Source organism: Xiphophorus couchianus, chromosome 20 (assembly GCF_001444195.1).
Source record: "Xiphophorus couchianus chromosome 20, X_couchianus-1.0, whole genome shotgun sequence".
Taxonomy (NCBI): domain Eukaryota; kingdom Metazoa; phylum Chordata; class Actinopteri; order Cyprinodontiformes; family Poeciliidae; genus Xiphophorus; species Xiphophorus couchianus.
The window spans coordinates 6054085-6077653 of NC_040247.1; the positions used below are offsets into that span (position 1 = coordinate 6054085).

General features: G+C 35.0%; 1 protein-coding gene across 2 annotated transcripts in view; it reads right to left on the bottom strand.

The window, feature by feature from the left end:
* Positions 1–23569, bottom strand: part of LOC114135499 (metabotropic glutamate receptor 4-like) — a 186114-nt gene that overhangs the window by 42029 nt on the left and 120516 nt on the right. For both annotated transcript variants that reach the window (XM_028002835.1, XM_028002834.1), the window contains exons 4-6: positions 8565–8700; positions 8223–8377; positions 7140–7280 (exon numbers count right to left, since the gene is read on the bottom strand). In XM_028002835.1, coding sequence (XP_027858636.1) covers positions 7140–7280; positions 8223–8377; positions 8565–8700 — 432 coding nt within the window. The remainder of the gene's footprint in view (positions 1–7139; positions 7281–8222; positions 8378–8564; positions 8701–23569) is intronic.

Consider the following 23569-nt stretch of genomic DNA (forward strand, 5'->3'; position numbering starts at 1 on the left):
ATAATTTACAGGCCTTTTCACTCTTAATGGAACTTTTAATAATAAAGAAGTGCAAATAGCCTTAAAATAAGATATATTTTTTTTACCACATTAGCAAATAATGTTGAGAAAAACAAAAGTATAATCCAGTAGGGGCAAAGTTCAATTAATACTTAATTTTTTCGAATTGCTAAACTTTTGGCACCTCTCCTTTGAACAGTTTTTTTGTAAAGTGGACATTGTTTCACAAGGCTTTCGGTGCCTTAGTCCTTTATATTTCTTTCTCTTTAGCTCATCTCACAAGTTTTCCCCAAGGTTGAGGTGCAAGAACTGAAATGGACATGGAGAGAAGCTGATAGTGTCTGTTGAACAATGTAATTTGAGATTTTCCAGATATTTAGAATTTTTCTGAAGACAACCTAATGACCATTCTTCTGACAAAAGCCATATTTATATTAGAAATATGTTGCTACTTTTAAAAGTTTATGATTCTATACAGAATAAAAAGGATCCCACAGCCTTTAACAAAGAGGCAGGCCCCCACACACAGAGTTCATTACAGTCTGATCTGCAGACTTTTTAGAGCTTGCAGACTTTCTTACGCTGGACTGATATTCTTCTCAGTTGACAACCGAGTGTAAAAAATATGTTTCATCCATATTTATTTTAATAGAATTTGTTAGCAGAAACAGTCATTTTATTAAAAGCTATTATTTCCCTAAGTGGGAATTTTTATCCACTGAATAAAATGCTGGACTGTCCTACATTTTTCAGTTGAGGTTTCCTGCTGCAATAAAAAATGTATTCATTTTCTGGCCCTTCACATATTTTTACCACAGGGCATTGTTTGTCTCCTAAATATTTAGTCTCTTACAGGTTATCCCTATGGGGCTACATTTTATACTTCGCTCCTCTTTTATTGGTTATATTTAACTTGTAATACAACAAACCATCAGAAGACTGAAAATGTTTCACATGCTCCGTAATATAGAATCCAAATTTTAGTTAACATATTTTTAGACACAATATGAGAGTGCTAATCTATTGTTTTAATGGGAAAACTATTTTTGGATGTCCTTAAAATGTATAAGTTTGTTGCTCATAAACAGTAAAAAGGAAATAGTTGAAGAGGAAATTACCTGCGGCCCTGCAACAGCTAACCTGAGTCAGAGTAATGTACATTTTCACAGCACAGATTCCATTAACTAGTGTCATGTAACACTCACCACTCTGAGTGTCGTTTTTTTATTTTAGTGAAACAAATATCATACAGACTGTTGTGTTTTGGCAAAACCCTGATAATAAACTGCTGTAAAGCAAACATATTATGATGTTTAGTTTTGTCATTTAATTTTTCTTACATAGTACGCAGTCCCTGGGAGGTTTGGGTTTGCACTGTAAAAAGAATCAAATGTTTAATTTATTCCTACTCATATAAGCAAGACAGGACAGTGTGTGATTGACATTTTTGATCTAAAATTAAATTAGTTCCTGATCTTCTGTATACATTTACTTGAAAGTTATTACAAATGAGAAAAAATGCACATTTTCACAAATGCACACATCTGGGAAAGCTACATCAAAGAGTTATCCTATGTTTTATTCCTTTTCATGCTGTTTTGTGGGATGATAAACTGATCTCAGTTTCTATGTTATAATTCCTATAAGGACACACTGCATGAATACTGTCATGACTCAGTCTTATTTAGAAATACCCATGACTGTGTATAGGATTATAGATTGTGTATTTGCAAGTCTGGCTCCAGGTGTTGTGGTTATTCAGTGATTAGCTCCTTTAACTTACAGAAATAAGGTGTTGGGTTTTAGTTCCTTTTTGTTTTTCTGAAAGTAGTGCATTCTCTTCTAAAACAGAGCTTAAATATGCAAATACTCCAAGCCACAAAACTGCCCTTCAGTCGAAAGGTGACAGTAATTGTTCAACTTTGTGTCCATTAAAGATATTGATTTATTGTGCTGTTCCTCCTGGTCAATGGTAGTTATGCAACACTGTCAAATTATACTTTTAATATTTTTTGTGTTGCACGTTACTTTCCCCTTACTTTAAGGTAAGATTTGATTTTAGATTTTATTAATCTTTTAAATCAGCTCCAAGCAGGATCTTTGGGTGCAGATGTCAACAGTGTAAAATATCATGTTGCTGGTATGCTATGGTACCAACTTTTTAACACTGTACTTGATTAATTTAATCATTGTAAAAAACGGTTTGCATTTTTCTTTTTCCCTTTAATATACTGTAATACACATAAAATATTATTTTCAGTGATTGAACATAGACATATTCATGTTTACCACTAATTATGTAGGTTTAGTTCCAGTAATAGTTTGATCTTTTCCTTACATTTATTTTCTATATTGTGATTTAGGTTAGAACCCTGCAAGTATTATTTTAACAATACAGTACTCCACTTATTACATAGTCTTTCTTAAAATGTTAGAGGTTACCGCAGCAACTATGTTTCTTTCTTTCTCTATCCTTCTGCCCTTAGGTAGTGGCTCATTCCACTATGAAATATGTTACTCCTTAGAGAAGCTTTTACATCATCGGCTATTGCCCAATTTCTTGCATACATAGTATACCCATTTGCTGCATGTCATGTAACCATTATTAAGCCTGCAGACATTTCTTTATCCTTGTAAAAGGCAGGAATTTATCAATTTTCTTATACATGATACTGTTTTTTATTAACAAAGAAAACATTTTTGTGAGTACAGTTTAATGCAAAGTGCATACTTTAATAACGTGGACCTAAAAAACATCTGCATTATTAACGGGTAGAAATCTATACCCCATCACCCGCCCCTTAAATCAAAGAAACATTCACAATACTGGTTTTGGGTTGAAAATGAATTGAAAGAATTCCAATGAGATTTAGTTATAGTCTCCGCTAAATCATCCATGTACCGCTATTCTCTGGGTGTGTTTCGTTTTCATGACTCTCTTAGCTGATCTAAAATATTGGTGATGAGGATTCTTTTACTGGGTGCATAAAAATAAATATAAAACTAAATAAATCAAAGAACCAGCATAGGTTCTTTGATATAATTTTATTTTTCATTGTCGTCTTCTCACAACTGTTATTTCGTCAGAGCTGAATCTTTTTAAGACTGAATTGCTATTCTAACACATCTAAAGCAGCCTTGTTGTTTCTAAGTGGGAGACTAAATACGTTTGGACCTCAGTCTCCTACCCACAATCACAGCTTTCTTTCCTTTGGGAGCAATTCTCATTCCAAGCTGCTCTGAAAAGCTGGCAGCCTTAGTTTTGTGTTTTCCAGTCCATATTGTGCTCTCCCTCAAAAACATTTGCAGTGCCACTAAAATCCCCCATTTTTAAAAGAATATTTTGAAATGAACATGTTTAATGTTAAATGAATGATTGCAAAGTTTTCAGCCTTTAAGTGGCCAGATGTCCTGAACCTTTCAATGCTAGTTTTTAGTGCTTTTAATTCCTGTGCAGATTTTATGAGGATGTGTTGAATAATGTCAGCAAACAGGTTGCATATAGGTATGATTGATACAAATCAAAGACTCTGTCACAGTTCAATAAGAGAATTAAAGCTTAGTCTCCATCTCAAATGGAAACCTGGATTTTATCAAGCAGATCAAATCAGAAATTCCTCCACTGTGCATGACTTTAGAGATGAAGAACTCTGAGAATGATAGTCTAATGTATGCTTCAGGCAGGAGTTATCTTAATTGTATTGTGACACTCCTCAGGAGAACTGTGTTCATAAATATTTTCCATCGCAGAACATTTCCAGTATCAAAGCAATGTTGTAGTCATTAATTATTCAATGTGAGAGTGAGAACATAGTAGGAGAAATAACTTTTTACCAAGTAACGTGTTGAGTTTAGTTTTTTTCTAAGCAGGTCCACACAATGCTTAGATATTTGGTTTTACCAATACATTCTAAAATTTTTCAGACAATTTTTTCTCATGTCATCATGATAAGTTTTAGTTCTGCACTTCGCAGGACAACTAATAATTAGGTTTTTTCATGGAAAACAAATAATACTTTTGGGGGTAAATAAAGTTGCACATCACCCTGATCACACAATCCAGAGCTGAAATGTTTTTGTATTGGCAGCATCATGCCCTGGCAATGTTTTTTTTTTTTTTAACAAGGACCGGTTAATCAATCAGATTTCATATGAAAACGGATGGAGCAGTCCTAGAAGAAAACTTGATGGGGTGGAGCATGGGAGTTGCAATAATTATGTGTGAAAGGGACGTGCGCCCCTCGCGTTTAAAAAAGGCATTTGTTTGGACACAATATAATGTTACTTTCTCCAACACTGTTTATATTGCTTTGTGAAAGGATCCATACCACTTAATTGATAAGTGGTATGGATTCCTTAGATAAAGAACATATTTGTGTGCTGTTATATTATTAATAAAGAAGCATATATTATAATTAATAATAATTGTAAAATACATTGACATTTTTTGCTTTAACATAACCAAAGGGGGGAAAACATTAAGGTTCATGAATACTTTTATTGTATGTACAAGCACATCTTTAATTCTTTATTTTTAAATATTATATTTTAACCATAGACATTTTTGTTGTTGGTGGTGGATGAAGATATGTTGTTAAAATTTCACTTTGTCTCTATTTTTATAAGCGTTTTGTGTTTTACCCTCCTTGAGGACTGCAGGTGGAAATTAGCCTATGGCTAAATCCGATGCAGTGCATATGCTTTATAGTGGGATTAATGTTCGTGTACATACTCCCAAATGAATAAGCTTGAACTCAAAATCATCAGCGTAACATCAGAATTTTCTTTTTTTTTCTTATGCTATGCACAGTTCAAAGCTTTCTTGCATCATAACTTCCTCTCTACAGATTTTGTTGCACTGTGGGCCTCCACCTTTCCCCTCAGCACTATGTGCTCTGCTCTGCTATTGCTGCAGGCATAATATGAGGAAATAGATGCAACCCCAGGAAAAGAGTGTAATAATGGCATTACTCCAGTTGGAAGCACTAAGGTATGCCTTTACCAATGTTTGATGCAGACTAAAAAATCTACTATGTAAGAATTGAAGAAGGTTGGCTAGCTTTTTCTAGAATAAAAAGAAATGCTTTATTTATATATATATATAATTGCAACGTTAATGCTGCACTAATATACACGCTAACCTACACTGCAGAAACTCCTGCTAAATGGACCATTTTAGTGAAAATAATGAGATCCACAACAAATTAAATGTGTCATCTATAAAACTATTTTAACTTCTTTTTGCCTCCACCATTACTGTTGTATAAAAAAGCTATCTAAAATAAATAAAGATCACATAGCCTGTCCCTGCTGAATATACCATTCCCACAGTATGCCATTGTCACTACCATGTTTTACTGTGAGGATGGTGTATTCAGGGGATATGATGACATTTTGCTTGCAAGTCAAAAAATCTAAATTTGGTCTCACCCTGTCTCTTTCTCCCACAGGCTCTCCTATGGCTTGAGACAAACTGGTAATGGTTCTTTCTATGGCTTTGTCTCAGCAATAGCTTTGTTTTTACCATTTTTTTACAGTACAATGGCCAGATTAATAGTTGTCTTGACAACATTCTCCAACCTGAGCTATAGATGTATGCTGCCTACTTCAGAGTACTTGCCTGCTCTGTCGGTTTATCTGGATGACCTCTTTGAAGTTTGAAAAGTTTCGCTGTGAGGTGGAAGGAATGACACTGAATTTAACATCTGAATTGCAGCTTTCAATTTGGCAATTTGGTGGTGAAAGTCTACTTTGCTATAGTCAAAGAATCTGGATTACCTTTGATCAGCTCTTGTTCAAAACCTAAAATAGTTAGACTGCTCTACCCACCATTCATTTTCTACAATGTCTTAAAATAGCACTTTACTCAAGTGCCAAATTGGAAGCTCAGATAAAAAAACTGAATTCTGAATTCAGTGTCATGGAATGAGAGTGATTGGTTATAGTGAAGTTTTTTTAAAGGATTAATTTTATCACCACTAAATATAGACAAGGAAATGACAAATTGACGATGGCATGACATTATCTCAGTGACAAGCTATGGCCCAGACTGACTGGTCTTATTAGACAGAAAAGTCTGGATAGTATCCTTAATTTTTGCAACTCACATTACTAATGAGCAATTCTTTAGCTTTATTAGAAAAACCCCACATCTTTTCAGATTACGAGTGAAAAAAAGAACTAAATAAAAGTTGTTGTTTTTTTTCAGAGATTCTAGAGTTCCCTCCAGCAGATGATCTATGGAGGTGGAGTTTTGTAAACTACTCTGAGGCAATTTTATTTTTTTTACCCCTCCAGGGGGTCTTTTTGTGGGCTCTAGTGTCCTTATATGAAAGTAGGCTGACAGGAAGAGGGAAGAATAGGGAACATGCAGCAAATGTCGCCGGGTTCGGGAGTTGAACCGGCCGAGTTCGAGGACTCAAGGCCTCCAAATATCCCTTATCCCCTACGCCACCACGGCACGTCCTGAGGCAAATTTAATATTATAAATAAGTATACATAACGATGGAAAAGTATCAATTTATTTGCTTCTGTATTAGTGCTTAAATTACTTTCAATTAGCCAGATGCCTGTGCTTAGCAACTGTTTGGACTGCTGTATAGAAAAACTGTATACTCTGTTGAAAAACAACAGAAAATCTGTAATATGGAATATGTTGTTATTTATATGAGGTTGTATATATTTTCTTTTAGTTTTGGTAAATGTCTGCACAGCATACTTTAGAGTGGAAGTTACGCTTTTCTATCACTGTATATTGTCCCACTAAATAGAGTTCTAAATTATGCAATGCTTTTCCTTTTCCACGCAGTGAGATTGTACTAAAAAGCCGTAAAAAGATTGGCACAGAGCCGGCTTTTTCATGCAGCCCATCTAAGCCTTTCACTCATTATGGCCATATGGGTAAACAAACATGAGTCAGCAAAAGTACAGAGCAGCAATAAAACGAACTGCCAGATGAACTGTGGGTTTGAATTGAGTATATATAGCACTTCAACTTTTTATAGGTGGGCAATGCTTTCCAAAACACTTTCATGATGAGCCCAATGTGTCACAGATGTAGACAGAATATTTTGGAGTCGGGTGAATGTTTAAACAAACACACATGAGATAGCTTTTTTCTGAACAAGAGAAGATCTTACTTGTGCACTTTTTGAGGCCGGACCCTTTCTTCACGGCGTGACGGCTGAGTTTGCATTTGAAGTTGTTCTCCCAGAACTCAGCAAACCAGATATTTCTTCTGTTGTTTTCCAGTGTGCGGCTAATAAAGTACCTATCAAACCCTGAAAACATCAATGGGTACGCTGTCATAAGTTCAGCCAATGTAATCAGTACAGGTGATACAATCTCAGAGCAATGGCTAGGTGATAACTTGTAATATAACTGAGTGTGTTTTACAATTAATTATACAGAATATATGCATATTTCAAATTTATTTACTACTTGTAATCAACTTTTGTTAAACATTTTTCCATTAAAGCTGCAGTATGTAACTTTTATAAAATTATATATATATATATATATATATATATATATATATATATATATATTTATTTGTTGAAACTGTTACTATGTATAGTATGAGACAGATAATCTGTGAAAAAGTTTATCTCCTCTGCCTTCTCCCAGTGCTCCCAGAAACAACCAATGCGAGCCAGGAAATGGGTCTTTGTGCTGTCAATCACTTCTTCATGTGGCACTGCTCATTCCCCCTTCAGCTCCTCCTTTGTTGCCTGGTGAAGTGCTGCTGCAGCGTACCAACTTGTCCTCTGCTAGAATTACTACCGAGACTAACTAGCTCAGGCTAGTTAGTGTTGCCACTCTTGACAGCAGATAAACTGTTTCCTGCTATGATAAGTTGTTTTGCTGCCATTAGTACATTAAGCAGCAAGAAATGTGGTTTATTGACGGTGTTAAGACATTCCTCCTCACTCATTTTTGTGTTTTTTTGTTAGGATAAATTGGGACCAGTGCATTCAAACAATAGTAGCTTAGGGAGGAGATTGATTTTGTCACAGGTTATTTGTCTCATAACATACTGTCGCGATATGATGACAGTTTTAACAAATGTGTAAAAAAAATAATGTTTTGTTATATACTGCACATGTCAAGCATTAAAAGAAACAGAAACAACCTTGGTTCACATGAGGCGAATATTCCACTAACTCGTGCACATAGTTTTAAAAAGACAAGGACACATGATGCCTGCGCAGTGCTCATTTTACCTTTGATGGACTGGCGCTTCGGCAAGATGGTGACTGCTCCCTCTGCCACCTCCTCCTGGTTCTCAACCGGAGCGCTCTTTGAGCCCCAGCTGTCTGAACCCACCCAGATAAAATGACCCGTCTGGTTGGCCTTTTTTGCTGCATGGAGTAGTCTCCTGCAAAGGAGAGGAAACAGATGTTGCCACGGATAAGGTCAGCATTCCAACCTGCTCCGCTTTGATTTTGATTCACAATCCATTACACAGTGTGCCGATGGACAGGTAGAAACTCCTGTGTCTGCGGTAGTCCTGCTTTTCTTATCTTCAAAGCACTATTACAGTATGTACCTAATCCAAGCTTTACCTGATATCGTCTTCGTTGGCAAAAAGTATGACGACTCTTGCATTTGTATTTTCTCCGAGTCTTCGCATAATCTTGTCAAACTCTCCCTGCTTTGGTTCTCGGGGAATCTTAACTGACTGTGAGATGCACACACCACCTGAAACAAGAAACGAACATTTAGTGATGTTATATCACTAAATATATCAAAAATGAAAATCAAAGGAAAATAAACACTCAGTTGTCAGGAAAAAGAAAGTTTGCTACCTTTAGGATTTTGTTTCCTTCAACCACATGTGATATATCTTGTATAACAAAAAAGATAAATAAACAGAAAAACATAAGGGACTCTGTCAAGGTAATAACATGGATATTGAGGCACTGACTCTCTGAGCAAAACATGTTTGAAATGATACTTTGTGTTTAATCTGTTCAGCCAATTGTAATATTAATTTCAATAACATAAATCAATAGTTAATGTATGCATGTGTAAACTTAAGAAATTTTCAATAAAACAAATAAACGAAGTATTCTTTTGCACAGCTTTTGTATGTTAAACTTGGCGATGTGCACTGGCATTATCTTAAATTTAGGAATGAAATGCAGATATGCATAATGTATCTTTTTTATGTGAATACTTTGGTTCTTTACTACAGCAGGAGATGGATGCTGTTGCCCAATGTGAGACTTTGCACAAAATAACTAAAAGAGTAGCTTTGTAATGCAAAGTTAAAAAACCTGCATGTTCAGACAAAAATTGAACACTCCAATTTCCCTGCAAAAGCAAAACTCTTCAAAAGCAACTACCTGAAATTACAGTATTCTTGTGCTTATTATCATTTTAGGCAGGCACTACTTTATTGCCATGACAGCAGTCACAGAAACTGACCAGTGTGACTAGAAGGACAGGGCATAATCAATGAACAAATTAATTAGTCACACTTTTCTCACTCTTGGCTCTGTGTGGTGTTTATACACCACCTACATAAATGTCTAGATGCAAGTCTCCCACACAGAAATAAATAGAATGGATTATACTGAAAACCTCCTGTCTCAGTGTTGCTTTAAATGGTCAAAAGATTACTTATGTTTAGATTTTATGGACACCAAAAACAACATTTTGCTATAAAAATGGTATTCAAAAATCCATTTGTAGAGAAATAAAACTGCATTTTTACATCACCCAAACAAAAAAATATTACATACAAATAATTATATTACAACATGTTGTTTACGCAGTTGTGGCATAGCAAGAGAAAAGTAACTGAAACATAATTTAAATAAAATATTAAAATTTGTCAAGGGAATTTATAATCATGATGGAGTAATTATCTCATAAAATTGAGTCTTTCAATTTTCATAATAAGGATGCACAATCTTTAATAATAAAAGTTATTTTCTTTAAGCTTGAGCTTATTATTTGGGTATGTGGTTTTCTGCTGGGTGATGTTTGTGTGTCCTGACTGCAGTCATGAGAACCTTTCATCCTTGGGGATGTGCCTGTGATGACCCACTTGTCCCGTTGACTCAAATAGTCTCTATTATCAGCCATTTTAGGTGTTTACTTAAATGGGTGAGTTTTGATAAGTGGAAATCATTCAAAGCAAGCATCAACCTCCAGTTCCTCACATGTCACCATAGATGGCTATCCTGACTTTATCTCTACCATGTCCTTCTCTTCCTTGGAATTAATGGAAACCAATAGACAAATACCTGCAGCAGTGCGAGGCCCGGCACAGTGAGGGAGTCTGTCTTTGTGAGAAAGGACGAGCCATCTTATCTCTAACCTCTTTGTTTTTACACATATCTATCCAACGTGCTGCCTTCTGGATAGAATAAAACATGCAGAGGGAGATGAATTTGAGAGCAAGACAAATGCATTAATGGCAACTGAACTTCGGAAAGATTTGCAAATACTTCAGCAAATGTTTCATTTCTGTCCGTTTGAAGTATGTGAACAGAAACAGAAACTATAAATTTACAGCTAAAGGAGACAATTCATCTATAAACGGATCCAACAGAAAATATGTGAAAAGACATGCATTTCACATCATTTAATGACAGATCGACTGTTTAAAAATGTCCCAAATCTACAAAAACTGAAGTCACACATTTTGGCCTCAAGCAATGTTGGCAAACTTTTCTATATTATGAGACATTCTTCTTATCGCCTTTCCTCTCAGCTTTTATACCCCCAATCACATAAACTTTAGTAAAGCTTTGCAATCAAAGCCAGCAGTATAATGATATATTTAGGTCTTTCCAACATAATGTAATTGAAATTGCTTTGGTTAAGTTTGCTCCCTAATTTTCATTACTTGTATCTCTTCTTAGCAATCCTTTTGTTGGAAATTGTTTTTCTATTTTAAAGGCCTCTTGGTCACAATTGCGTTGCAGCTGCTCTAAAAGGTTGTAAAACACCTTTTCACTGCTCAGACACAACAAAATGCCACATTTAAGGCAATTATGTGGGAAACACAAACAAAAAAGTATAACAGACTGTCTTTTTTGATCGTTTAATTTGTTTGATCAGATTTTTTGCTATACATTTAATGCCTTGTGTGTTTCCTCCAATTTGAGAGATATCAGCTCAGCAGTCATGCAGTCGACCTACAAATCCACTGTAATGTACTGCAGCAGTACATTACATCTTACACTGCATCTTAAATAAATTTGAAAATTAGGACTGTCGTAAACGAATGTTTTAGTAATCGAATAATCTATCAATTATTCTTACAATTAATCAGATAAAAAAATTTATAAAATAAAATATTATTAAATCTGGCATAACACCAGTGTTACTATTGGATATCAACATCAGTCCAATTTTCCATATCTGAGCATCTCCAACAATAACTTTTCTGTAGTTTAGAAAACTAACTTCTAACAATAATAGGTTGCTTTCTAAGTTAACCTGAAGAAAAGTTATGCAAGATTCTGAAATGACATTCAAGTTAATAATTAAGAGTCATACTCACAAATTCGCTTATAAAAATGTCTATGCTCCAGCTTTTGGTTTATGTGTTCATCTCCAGTCAGTTTAACAGATGAACTCTCACCTTTCCCAGCCATTTGTAGCTTTTGTATTTATGTTAGCGACGGGATTTGACACCTTCGTTGGTCACACACAGAAACACATCTACCAGCTATGGACCGCCACAATGCGCTCCGTCACCTGTTGATTGATACCGGGATGATATGAAATTTATTGTGAGGTTCTTCCGCAAAGCTACACTTACACTATAAGCATCACATACTCAGCTGCCCGCCGTCGTCAGTCTATCCGCTTACCTGTATAAATACTCCTACAGCGCTCTTCCCGCCGTTCGCTTTGAGCCAGCAGCTCCCGGAGGACAAAGACTGCCGTACTCCAGGCATCGCGCCAGTCATTTTAAGGATGCTTATTAGTCCCCCAAACCCGGGCATTATCATCAATCAATAAAATCCCCAAGGGCCGAACTTGAAAATTGGACGTTATGCTGCTAAAACTTAGCTTCGTCAACAACTCATAGCAGAAGTGAGAGAGCTGAGCAACGCAAATATTGTCTCGGCTGGAACATGGGGGACTAAATAATAAAACATAATTTAACGAAGCTTCAAGACAGATACATTTTAATGTTAATAATCGAGAAAGTCGAATCATTCGAGGAATCCTTTCAGCCCTAGTGAAAATCATCATGATTTATTTCAGAAAGTGAAAGTCATATATTAAAAAGATTTATTGCACACAGGGACATAATTAAAGTCTTCATTTCTTGTAATTTTTATTATCATAACTTCCAGATAACAAAAACTCAGAATTTGGTGACTAAAATATATTGAATATTTGAATATTACATAAGATCAATAAATAATGATATTTTGAACAGAAATGCCAGACTTTTTAAAGGTATGCTCATTTCTATGTACTCAACAGTTGACTGGACCCCCTTTTGCATGAATTACTATATCAGTGAGGTGTGGCATGTTGCAATGCAAGCCCATGTTGCTTCAGTGGCCTTCAGGTCATGTGCATTGTTGGGTCTGGTGGGTCTAATCTTTTGCTTGACAGTACTTCATAGATTCTCTAAGAGGGAGTTTAGTTTAGCTTATCAAGCACAGTAACACTGTGGTCACTGAAACAACTTTTGGTACATTTGGCAGTGTAAGCTGGTACCATGTTCTGCTGGAAAATAAAATCAATATTCCATAAAATATGTTAAAAAAAGAAGGAAGCATGTAGTGCCCTAATGTTTTTCTGGTAGATAAACATTCTATTCTCTGTATAAACTCCTAAATTTTTATATATGTGTTTATGTTTTTGTTCATTTCAATTTGTTTTATTGTGGAAAAAAATAGTTGGGAGATGGTCTTTCAGACATAATTCATAAAAATCAGCTGCAGTCTTGCTAATTTCAAACAGCTTTTTAATTCCTTCGCTGTAGCTCTCTTGTTCAGTGCTCTGTGGAGACCTCTTTGTCTGTAAGTTATTCCATGAAAAAACAAGAAAGTCACGGATGTTCTCAGAGTGAATATAAATAGTCCTAAATTACCTGTAATAATCAGCTATTGCTGAATAATTGAGGAGAACAGAATGATTTAATGGAGGTCAGCACTGGATAGGATCACGATGTGTGCAGACTTATGATCTAGCAGTTGTGAGTATGACATTTAAAAGGAAATGTTTGAACTATTCACTATCATAATGTTCCCAGGAGCTGTACTTTGCTTTTACAAATGAAATGTGAAAAGCTGAAAAGTCACCAAAGTTCATAGGTGGCTCTACGTTCAAAATTAAAAGAACTTAGAGGTCCAGAGTCATATTTTTTATGACTTTTTTTTTTTTTTTGCTGAAGTTTAAAACGGAGACAGTCAAGTTTTCTGTTTGGTGGTTGCAAAGATTTTTATTACATAAATGAAATTATTTTAAATTCTATCTTTACATCTATGTTTCAATAATAGAATATCTGTAGTTCTGTTTGAGTCTCAGAAATCAGGAAAAGAAGAAGTAAAAATGTTTATATTGTACAGATATATATTACATTATTTATTGTAAATTGGACATTGTTTTATATATGTTATACTATAGTAATATATTAAAATGATTTGGCCATTTTCAGTTCATGTTCAGTTAAAAAAAACAGAATACTAAAGTATTACACCTGAGAACACAATTTGTTGTTTTTTTTCTGCTCCACCAAGTTTCCTAATTGTACATTTTTCCTCTGTTATTAGTTCACCACTCATGTCTTATTGTTAGTTGAGAGTGTGGAACCACTCAAGTAAATAATTAACATGTGCCACATGCCATCTTGATTTCCATGTTTTGCTTTGGATTCCAAAAGGCTGCTTCTTTTTTTGCTGTTCTGAAGTCTGTAAAGGAGAGTTTATCTTCACATTAACACATTCTCATGAATCCAGTGGGAAAGAATGAGTCAAGTGTCAGCCAACACGAATTGAAATTAATACTGACTTTTGGGTAATGTGCAACCTACACAAAACCAACATCAGGGCAAGAAAAAAATTATTTTTATGAAATCTATGAAAATGTGGCTTGTAATCTGCATGCAGTAGTAAATATTTGAAATAAAAAATAGACCAAAGGCAAAGCAATAAGTTGTTAATTTCTAGTGAGACTCTGGATTCAACCAAAATAGTTTGAGAAAAATGTTTCACACTTATTGTCACTACTGGTGACCAGTACTCAATTCATAAAAAGCGGGAATATATAGAATACAGTAACAGAGTAAAAATATTACTCAACAAGCAACTCAGGAGAACATTTCCTAAGCAGTGAAATCTCCTCCATTTTTGCACACAGTGCTCTTTTTTTTGTATTTCTGATCCAGGTTAACCAAACCAATTGTGTCAAATACACCAAATAGTTTTTTTGTGTGTGTTTTAGGTCTTTTTATTTTTTCCCACAGACAATCAACAATATAACTGTTGTGTGTATTAATGTAGCAAGAAGGTGAAGGGTTAAATTAGCTGTGTGTTTTTAACTGTGACATTGGATTAAATAACCTGCCAACAAAATCATTACTTTGATTATAGTAATTTGTTTTAATGTTGGGATGACCAGATTAATGCTGATATCTCAAAGTGATAATGATGTGAAAATCTGTCTTTTTTCATTTACTCACGTGAACTTTTAGCCTGAATCTGTTTCTTCCATGACTGTCTTGACCAGGGGCTTCACTGTATGGCTTCACTGTCTTGCATGAATTCATGGAACCGTGTGAATTATGCAAGTTATTTTTATATATATATATATCTATATATATATCATTGTCACGGTTTTAGGAGAACTAATGGACATTTGCAAGCTTACATTGAATCTTATAAATAAACTGTACAGGAGATAATATGAATATGTTATTGTTTAAAAACATGGGTTGTTCAAAAACTAAAACATGGATTCATGTTTTTGGTTATTCAGGATGGCGTGTCATTTCCACAATCAGATTTTATTTTGATGTAAAAGATAGATGGCATGTCATAATCCACAATAGCCCCTTTTTGTTTGCATGAAAACAACTGAGGTTGTGTATTTGTTGGGATTTTTGTTTGTATTTTTATTAGTGACTCATTCTGCTGCACACAGCACGGGGTGTTTGTATGTTTTTATAATGGTATGTTTTTAATAATAATGTATTTAATCAACATTCCTTGCAATGGAGAGCAGTCACACAATTTAACTTTCTTCCAAAAACCCCAATTAAGATGTTTAATTTTAAACTCAGTGGTTAATAGCAATGATCTGATTATGTCAAAACCAGTAACATCCCTGGTTCACGTACAATTATCCCTGCCCCCTGGTCAATCCTTTTTTTGTGTGTGTGGTTATGTTAACATATAGGTGAATAAAAGTCATTATTTTCACTTTAACTTATTTAATATCAATTGTGGTCTCAATTCTAAGGCGTATGTTAATTCATTCAATATAAATGTTGAAACCTCAGCCATCACGATAGCATATTCCATTCCTTCAGAAACAACTGGCTTAAATCACTCACTCTCCAATCCCTGATCAGTTCATTTAAAAGAGGCACATTTTGAACGGTCACTGCACTGCTGTATATTGGAAGTGCTATATTTCTATTATGTTCTGCTGTCATCTGCAGTGAGGTGTTGAGAGGGGACTGTTGATTTGTTTTCCTTCTTTTCCATTTTAGTTTAACGGTACAATGGCAAACAGTAAAACAGATTAATAAATAATCATTCAATGAATCTTACATTTTGAAAGAAATTTGGTCAGAATCCCAATTATGACACTGAATAAGTTCCAAGAAATATATCTAAGCAAATCTATGCTTTGTTTGCACTAATAACAGTCAAAATGTAAAAGACGCCTTCATAAAAGCTTCATGTTAAGGGTGAAGAACAACATTGCAGATGTCAAAACTTGTCGGCTTAGAAGGCTGACCTTTAATTTGCATCAAACTAATCATTGTAGTGATTTTAAACACCAAATCACAGTGTCACAATGAATCTCCTTCTAAAGGGTGAGCAAGACAGGAAGGAGGTAGGGTATGCCATATCAAATTTACATAAAAGAAAGTGAATTTAATTAGAGCCCTCCTCCAGGTCAACTATAAGACACCTTTCAAATATGCTATATCATCCCAGACATCCCACTACAAAATGGACTGACACAGGCATGTCGCTGTAATCACTCACTGAAAGTGCATGACATTAAAATGCTACGTGGCAACGTAATAGCTTCCATGTTATTTTCACCTTTAAAGCAGAAGCCCCAGCTTCAATCAAAACAATTGAGTTCTGCCTGACCTCCCTTCTCTAACTACAAACCACAGGCGCCTTAGGCACCGCTGAGTCCACACACACTGTACCCTTAGAATAGGAGTCCAGCAGACTGGAGCGTACCTAATTGACTTTGTAATAGTGCCATAGTTCACTGCCACCAAACTGACTGAATTTTCAAGCATAATTTGGCAATGCTGATACAAAAGAGCCTTCCAGGGCAACTCTACATCTATCATTGAGATTGTAAAACTACAAGAAGTAACAAACAGTTGAACATCTGATTTTCTGTAGAGTTGATTGTTTAGAACAAATGATATCATCTTGTTTTAATCAGACTTCTCTCACCGATGTCTGTTCTTGTGTAACTGCATGTGGTTGTTTGATTTGAAAAAATAAAACTATTTGTCCCAAAAATAATATACAGAATACCATTAGCCATTTCCCCTGAGAACTGACATCACCAGGCTCAACCCAATCAGCTCAAATAGACAGGCTTTGTGCTCAGCTTGGGGAAAGATGATAATCATCAACTCTGAGGCAATATCTACCGCCTATTTTCTCATGGGTCTGCCCAGCCGATCCTGACGGTCTTGGTTATTATAAATGGCTACATTGACACCCAAACTAAAGGAGAGGTTAGACAGGTGACAGGAAGCTGGTAAATGAGATTCACAGTCTTGTGATGGCTGATTTAAAGATTTCAAGTGGTTCTCTGAGATGCTGATAAAGAAATGGAGCAGCTTTTCTTACTGCTATGATCTGATAGTTTAATGGAATAGACAAATGAATTCTTATTGTGCAAATATACATGACTCCCTTTTTAACCTGATACAGAAACAAGAACACCCAATTGCATCACAAATCACCAGATTAGTAAATGGACTTCACTGGCAAAGCCTTGATAAAAGAAGCAACCAAGAGGCCCATGACAACCTTAACTGGAAGAACTGCAGAGGTCCACAACTTAGGTAGTTGTGCACTCCACACATCTGAGCTTTGTAGAATGGTGGCAAGACAAGAGAAGAAACCTAATGTTACATACAGTATAACTATAAGCACATCAATTCCCATTGTGGAGCATGATGGTGACATCATCACGTTGTGGGGATGTTGTTTTTCAGAAATAAGAAGGTTGGTCAAAGTTATTGGGAAGATGTACCAAGCAATACAAAAGTGTGAATGTAAGGTCTGTTTAAAGGTTGCAAAAACAACATGAAACAGGGGCAGATTTTCCAATGACACCAAATTTACAATGAACTACTTTTGAATTAAAGTGCATTAATATGGTAGCCTATCCTGGTCAGAGTCTTTTTACTTAAATATAAGTAAAAATCTATGGTAAGGACATTTTTGTGGACTAACTGAAAGTTTGTGTTTGTGTATTTAATGACACACAAACTTTTGCAAGGTACTCTAAATTAAATTGATTTACAAGCAAAGATTTTATTATTTTCTGTACATAAGCAAAATCTCTGATTTAATTTCATTTCAGGGGTATTTAACGGCTTATTAATTATTTAATGACATTTTGAATTTCAAAGAACCTCACTTGGTAGTGTAATGATTTTCTTTATGAGGGAAAGAGCAGTCATTAATACATTTATACAGTTTTTATGCTGTTAAGTCTGTATGTTTTGACTTAAGTATATAGAAGGACATATTAAGGTTTAAAGACTTAAATGTCAGTTCCATAAGGGCCTACATAAATGATTATATGTTTTAACTTTTACTTATTGTTGAGTTTGACCCCCTGTTTGCATGAGCATAAAGGAAAATAATATTTATAAAGATGTGAACAATTACTTTATTCCTCACAGCGTTTTCTTTTTCTGTCAAACTCACCCTGATTATCTGAACAGTCTCAGCCTCCTCCAGAGACTGGTTTTTCCACACTTTTGTCCTGCCCTCTGCAAAAAGCAGGCCGCTGCTTACCTTCAAAAGGTGTTAATTAAAAAGAAAAATAAAGTTGAGGCACCATATGGAGGACGCAGTGGAGGAAGCAGCTTCACACTGTTTTGGAATTTCACTTTAATGCTCCTCTCTGTGTTTCTGTGGAGAGGAGGTCATCTGGAAGTGACAGCCTGACAATGATTAGGTAATGGGTCTTCACAGGCTGCCAAGACTTCATAAATTGTCCCTGTTGGATCACAAAAGACTCATTCACAAATTTGGCTAGATTGGTTAGTTTTTCTTTTTTAGCACAGACGAACAATTAGATGTTTTATCGGCCACTGGCTTGCATAAAGTGCTTCAATGTATATCATAGATTTTTGTACTTCATAGAGAGAGAAAATTAAATAATACAAGAAAGCACTCATGAGAAATAATTCAAAGCAGCTTTTGAGGATTCTTGCGCTGTTGCTGAGCATCATATTCTATCAATACAGGGACTTATTGCTCAGTAGCACTGAGGCTTTCAAAGAGAAGAATCTATCCCTTAAACCACGAGGCCTTGTTGCAAGAGCTGCAGAGTCACAATTTTAGACATTTAAATAAATACAGAGAGAGAGTTTGTCTTTCCTGCTCATTATACTGGATGTTAGGAATCAAGCTCAAGTTTTTTTTGTGTAAAATGAATCCAGCACAGAAGGAAAAGTAAAATAAACCTCTGCTTAACAGTAAAAGACTAATTCAATTTCAGAGTTGATGTGGGAAATACAAGTGTTTTCAAAGTGACTAAATAAAATGCACACTCGCTCATTTTAAAACCTCCTTAGTCTCCAGTTGTCTGCTTTCTGCCCTTGAGACGCAGGGCCTTAGATTGCTTCTGTCCTAAAGAGAGCTTTGACCGGAGGATGAATGTCCTCTGTCCAATTTCCATTATCACCTACCCACCAATTAAGAAGCCCATGAAACACTACAGTGGAAGCAGCTGCTTTCATTTTCCCACTGACTGATTGATGTGTCAGTTTTCCCATCAGCTTATGAGAGGATTTCATGTTGAGGGTGGTTTGTTTGATTTATACAAAATGACTCTAGTGGACACAGTTGAGTAAGACCGTAAGAGTAATATAATTTCCAAATTCATTTTGTGCTAAAGCCCTCTCTGCTGGGCACACAAAGCAAAATAAGTAAAGGAAACTGTTTTGGTAATTTGTCGTTTCTGTTTTGCTCATCAAGAATGAACATGAGTCTGGGCAGAAACGACACAAAGAAATTGAACACATTTGCATCATATTCATAAATCTTAAAATACGGAGCAGCAGAGGACTAACTGTCAAGTGTGGGAGTTGTTTACAAGATTTTGTTGTTTATGCTGCCTGGTTCATCTATTGAGAGCCGTCCAGCCCTGGGGATGAGCTATTTTGGAGGAATGTTCCATTCATCAGAGATCTCATTCACTCTGTAGGATTAGCTAAACTTAATAAAACATATTTAGTCAAATGATTTATTTGAATCGTTCTTGTCTAGCATATTTCTGGACTGCAGAAAGCATGTTGTTGTTGTTAAAACTACTGTTATTTTAAGATTACTGCATCCAGTGATAAAAAATTTGCTTTGGGATTTTTCAATTTAATCTTTGATTGCACTCAACTTTTTCAACAAAAAAAAATGTAAAGTTCCGGTTTCAGTTTATTTTATCCACAAGGTGATACAACCTTATGGATGTAAAGTGATTGATAAGGTGATTCATTATAAAATTAAAACGTGTAACGTTGTTGATTAAAGTGCACTATTACTGACTATATTCATCATTAGATGATCCACAGCTGATCTATTCATTTGCGTTTATGTGTATGTTGGTTTCTCTGTCATTTGGTGTTAGTAGCAGAACATGAAACACAAGTAGAGTGTTTCTTTGCCCTAGAGCACAGACAACTGTGAACTTAGCAAATTGCCAAATGCTCAGCTGTGAAATGAGGCATTCTTAATTAAAAGGGTAATTTTAACTGCTTTACTGATATAAAACAGTACTCTGTAAATGTTCTTTGTTTATTTTGTTTTGATGTGTGTTTGTGTTTTCCGATGAGAAATATATGGTAATAATCCAGCAAAATAATCGAAATAATGATGATTATGTGAAAAAGGATTTTGCTGTTATTATCAATTTACATGTGCTTTAGTGCTTCTTGTACGTGATGCAGATTTTAGTTCTTTCATCCGTTTGTCTGCTTGTATGTTGTCTGAGTTTTATTGCCTCAGTATATTCAATGAATGCATTTTTACCTCTTTCATTATTGTATTTTCAGAAATCCACTTTCTTTTTTCAATACTTTATTTCTTCTTTATATCCTTCTTACTTCTCATCAACTCTGTACCAGTGACAAGAACTTTACATAGTAATGTTTTAATGCCAGTCTTTTTTTTTTTTTTTTTTACTTTAACTTTCTCACTACACCCCCTGAAATAAGATTTGGGAAAAATGTTGCGTCACTTAGAAAAGAAGCTCAAAGAAAGGTAAGCTCTGTTGACGTGACGTTAGCAAAGCTAGCTGTACAGAGCATTTGTGATGAAAAAAAATCACTCACTGCGCTGAATTATTGTGCAGGGGTGCTGACTAAGGTTTTGCATATATGGGACAACACTGTGTCCAAAAGTCTGCAATGTAGTGATGAGACATTCACGACCGATCTGAGTCTTCTGAACTTCACTTCTCTTCTTCTCTAAGAAGATAGGACTTATCTCACTTACAGCCCTGATTTCTGACATGAATGATATGGGCAAATGCCAAGGGCATAATCTTTTTATATAAGCAGAACAAAGAATGCATTTAATATTGGTTAAATTTGTTTCAGCTCTAAGTATTTAATATGTAGGTGTTTTTATGGGAATGTGAATCTTTCAGATGAATTTGATTAACAATTTTGATCATATTTCAAATTTTATTGTGTCATGTAGCACGGGGCGCTGGTCTTGGTCTTGACTCGGTCTCCACTTCCCTCGGTCTTGGTCTTGTGTTGGTCTCGGGTTAGGTGGTCTAGACTACAACACTGACATATAGTATGAAAAATTATTTAGGAACATTGCTATGATGGTTTCCGAGAATTGTTTTAGCACCAATCAAAGAAAAACAGCAACTCATCATCATAAGGTTTCATGGCTGGTGTTTCAATACCATTCTGACATCATTGTGCCCTTCTATGTGAAACTGAAAGCATCTTGTCAACTTAATTCACTTGATGAGTCATGTGAATTAAATGACATTTTCTTGTCGTTTTCATTCTGAACATGTCCTCAATATTTTTATTTTTTTATTGATGACAGTCTACAATCAGTCTTAGTGTTTTTCATTTACAAAATAAACCATTGCCCATATAAATTATAATTCTGTTTGAGTGACACCATTACAGAAATGTGTGTTATTGCTCACCAGAACAACCCCTGAAGCTGGATTGTGGGATTCTGTGTTCAGTGTATACCAAAGAAAAATATTTTCATACAGCCTGTGATGTTTAGTTCTCAGCTTTTTTTCTTTGGGAAAACAACATACTTGATTCAGCATGTTTCTTTTGTCTCACAAAATGTCACCACACCTCAACGTTGTGCACAAACAAATGTCTTATTAGTTGTCTCTTTCAAAGTCTGACCTTCGGTTCATTATAATGAATCGTTTGTTTGGTGTTTATACTATTCATGCGCTGACGTCCTTTTCATTTTTAATTACCAGCCAAAGCTGTTTTGCATATTTTAAATTTTTCATGCTGAGAAAGTGTTGTTTAGAAAGCCTAGAAAACAGGGTGGTGTGCTGGGAAACATGGCCTCTCTGTGTTTAACTATTTGGGTGAGGATAATTATGTTTGTGCTTCTTGTGTTGTTTTCATATTTGATTGAAGGCTTCAAGATGACTGAACCTCTGGAATAATCCTATTACAGTGAAAACCAACCTGTGAATCTTACGCCTACAGAGGATGTTTCTTTGTGTCTAGTAAATTCATAAACATTTTTGTTTTTATACAGTGTTTTTTTATTCAGGTTTTTTATATTATTCTTTAATTACTATTGAATTCCAGTGCTATTCCAATACAGAAACTCAGAGGGCAATGAGAAAAGTTCAGCTACCATTTTTGCATATTATTGTTTCTGCACATACTGTACATTTATCCATGCCATTTGTTGAAACTTTCCTCTTTCGAACTTTGCATTATTTTTCACTGAATAACTTTCTATGATGTGTGCATCTACCTTAGTCTATTTAATTGAGACAATTTTCCTCTGTACCAGTGAAGTGTCCCCTTTGCTGCTGGGTGCACTGGCCTACCACAAGCCTGATCTGAACTGGAAAGATAGTTTCTTAATGCAGTCCAGCTTGTTCCACTTCTTTAGTTGTCTTTCCTTATGGGCATGAATTTTGATTTTCAGAAGTCTGTGTAGCCATTCCTCACTAGATTAAGGTCTGAGTATAGCTTGCATCTCATACATTTTCTTGATTATAACTTCTGAACAAGCAATACTGTAGCTTAAAGAAGCAAGTTACATGAGACCTTGAGAAACATTAGAAAGTGTTCAAACTTTTGTAAAGAGGCATGTTGACCTTACTGTTGCTGATACAGTAATTGCAATAAAAATGTATGTTCTTTAATCTTTATTTTCTGTGTTTGTTTTTTTGCTTCTTTTATCAAACTCTAAATCAATTTGATTGTTACATAAATTACTTAACTTTACAGTAACCAAATTTAAGTCATGTTTTTGTTTTTTTTTGTTTTTCTAAATACAACTTAGCGTTCATTACCATGCAGGCTACCAGTATGAAACAGATGGAGATGAAACACTTTTGTTTCTTTTCTATATTTCAAGTCTTGAGAAAATCTATGGAGACTTTTTTGGTGGAGTGCACTTGTTCATTTTCTATGGATTCCTTTGCAAAGAACCTTTGAAGAAAAAAAGAACAAACAATGCCTAGCATGGCTTTGATTCATCGAAAGAACATCTGTTTACTATGAAATATTCATGAATCAAAGATTTATAGATTTTTTTTTAATTTGGGGTTTCTACTGTTTTTTGTGTTACTTTATTATGCAGTGCATAGTATGTGTATAATATGTAGTCTGATGGGTTACATAAATGATTTCTAGATTATTATGTTGATGTGGTAACTGCTGATTTGGATACTCGGTGATGTAACACAAATTTATTTCATCCTTTTCTCCAGATAGAATGACAACAAACAAAAGATAGCACTATTATGTATTTTATTTTTGTATTTTTGAGTTTTTCTAGACTATAACCAGGGTTGACCTCTTTAGTTTGTTCAGTGAAGGAGACAATGTCAACCCGGACTAAAATTTTATGTCAATGTTTAAGATCTGTGAGAATAAGTGTCTCAACATCGTCTCCACTGGTCC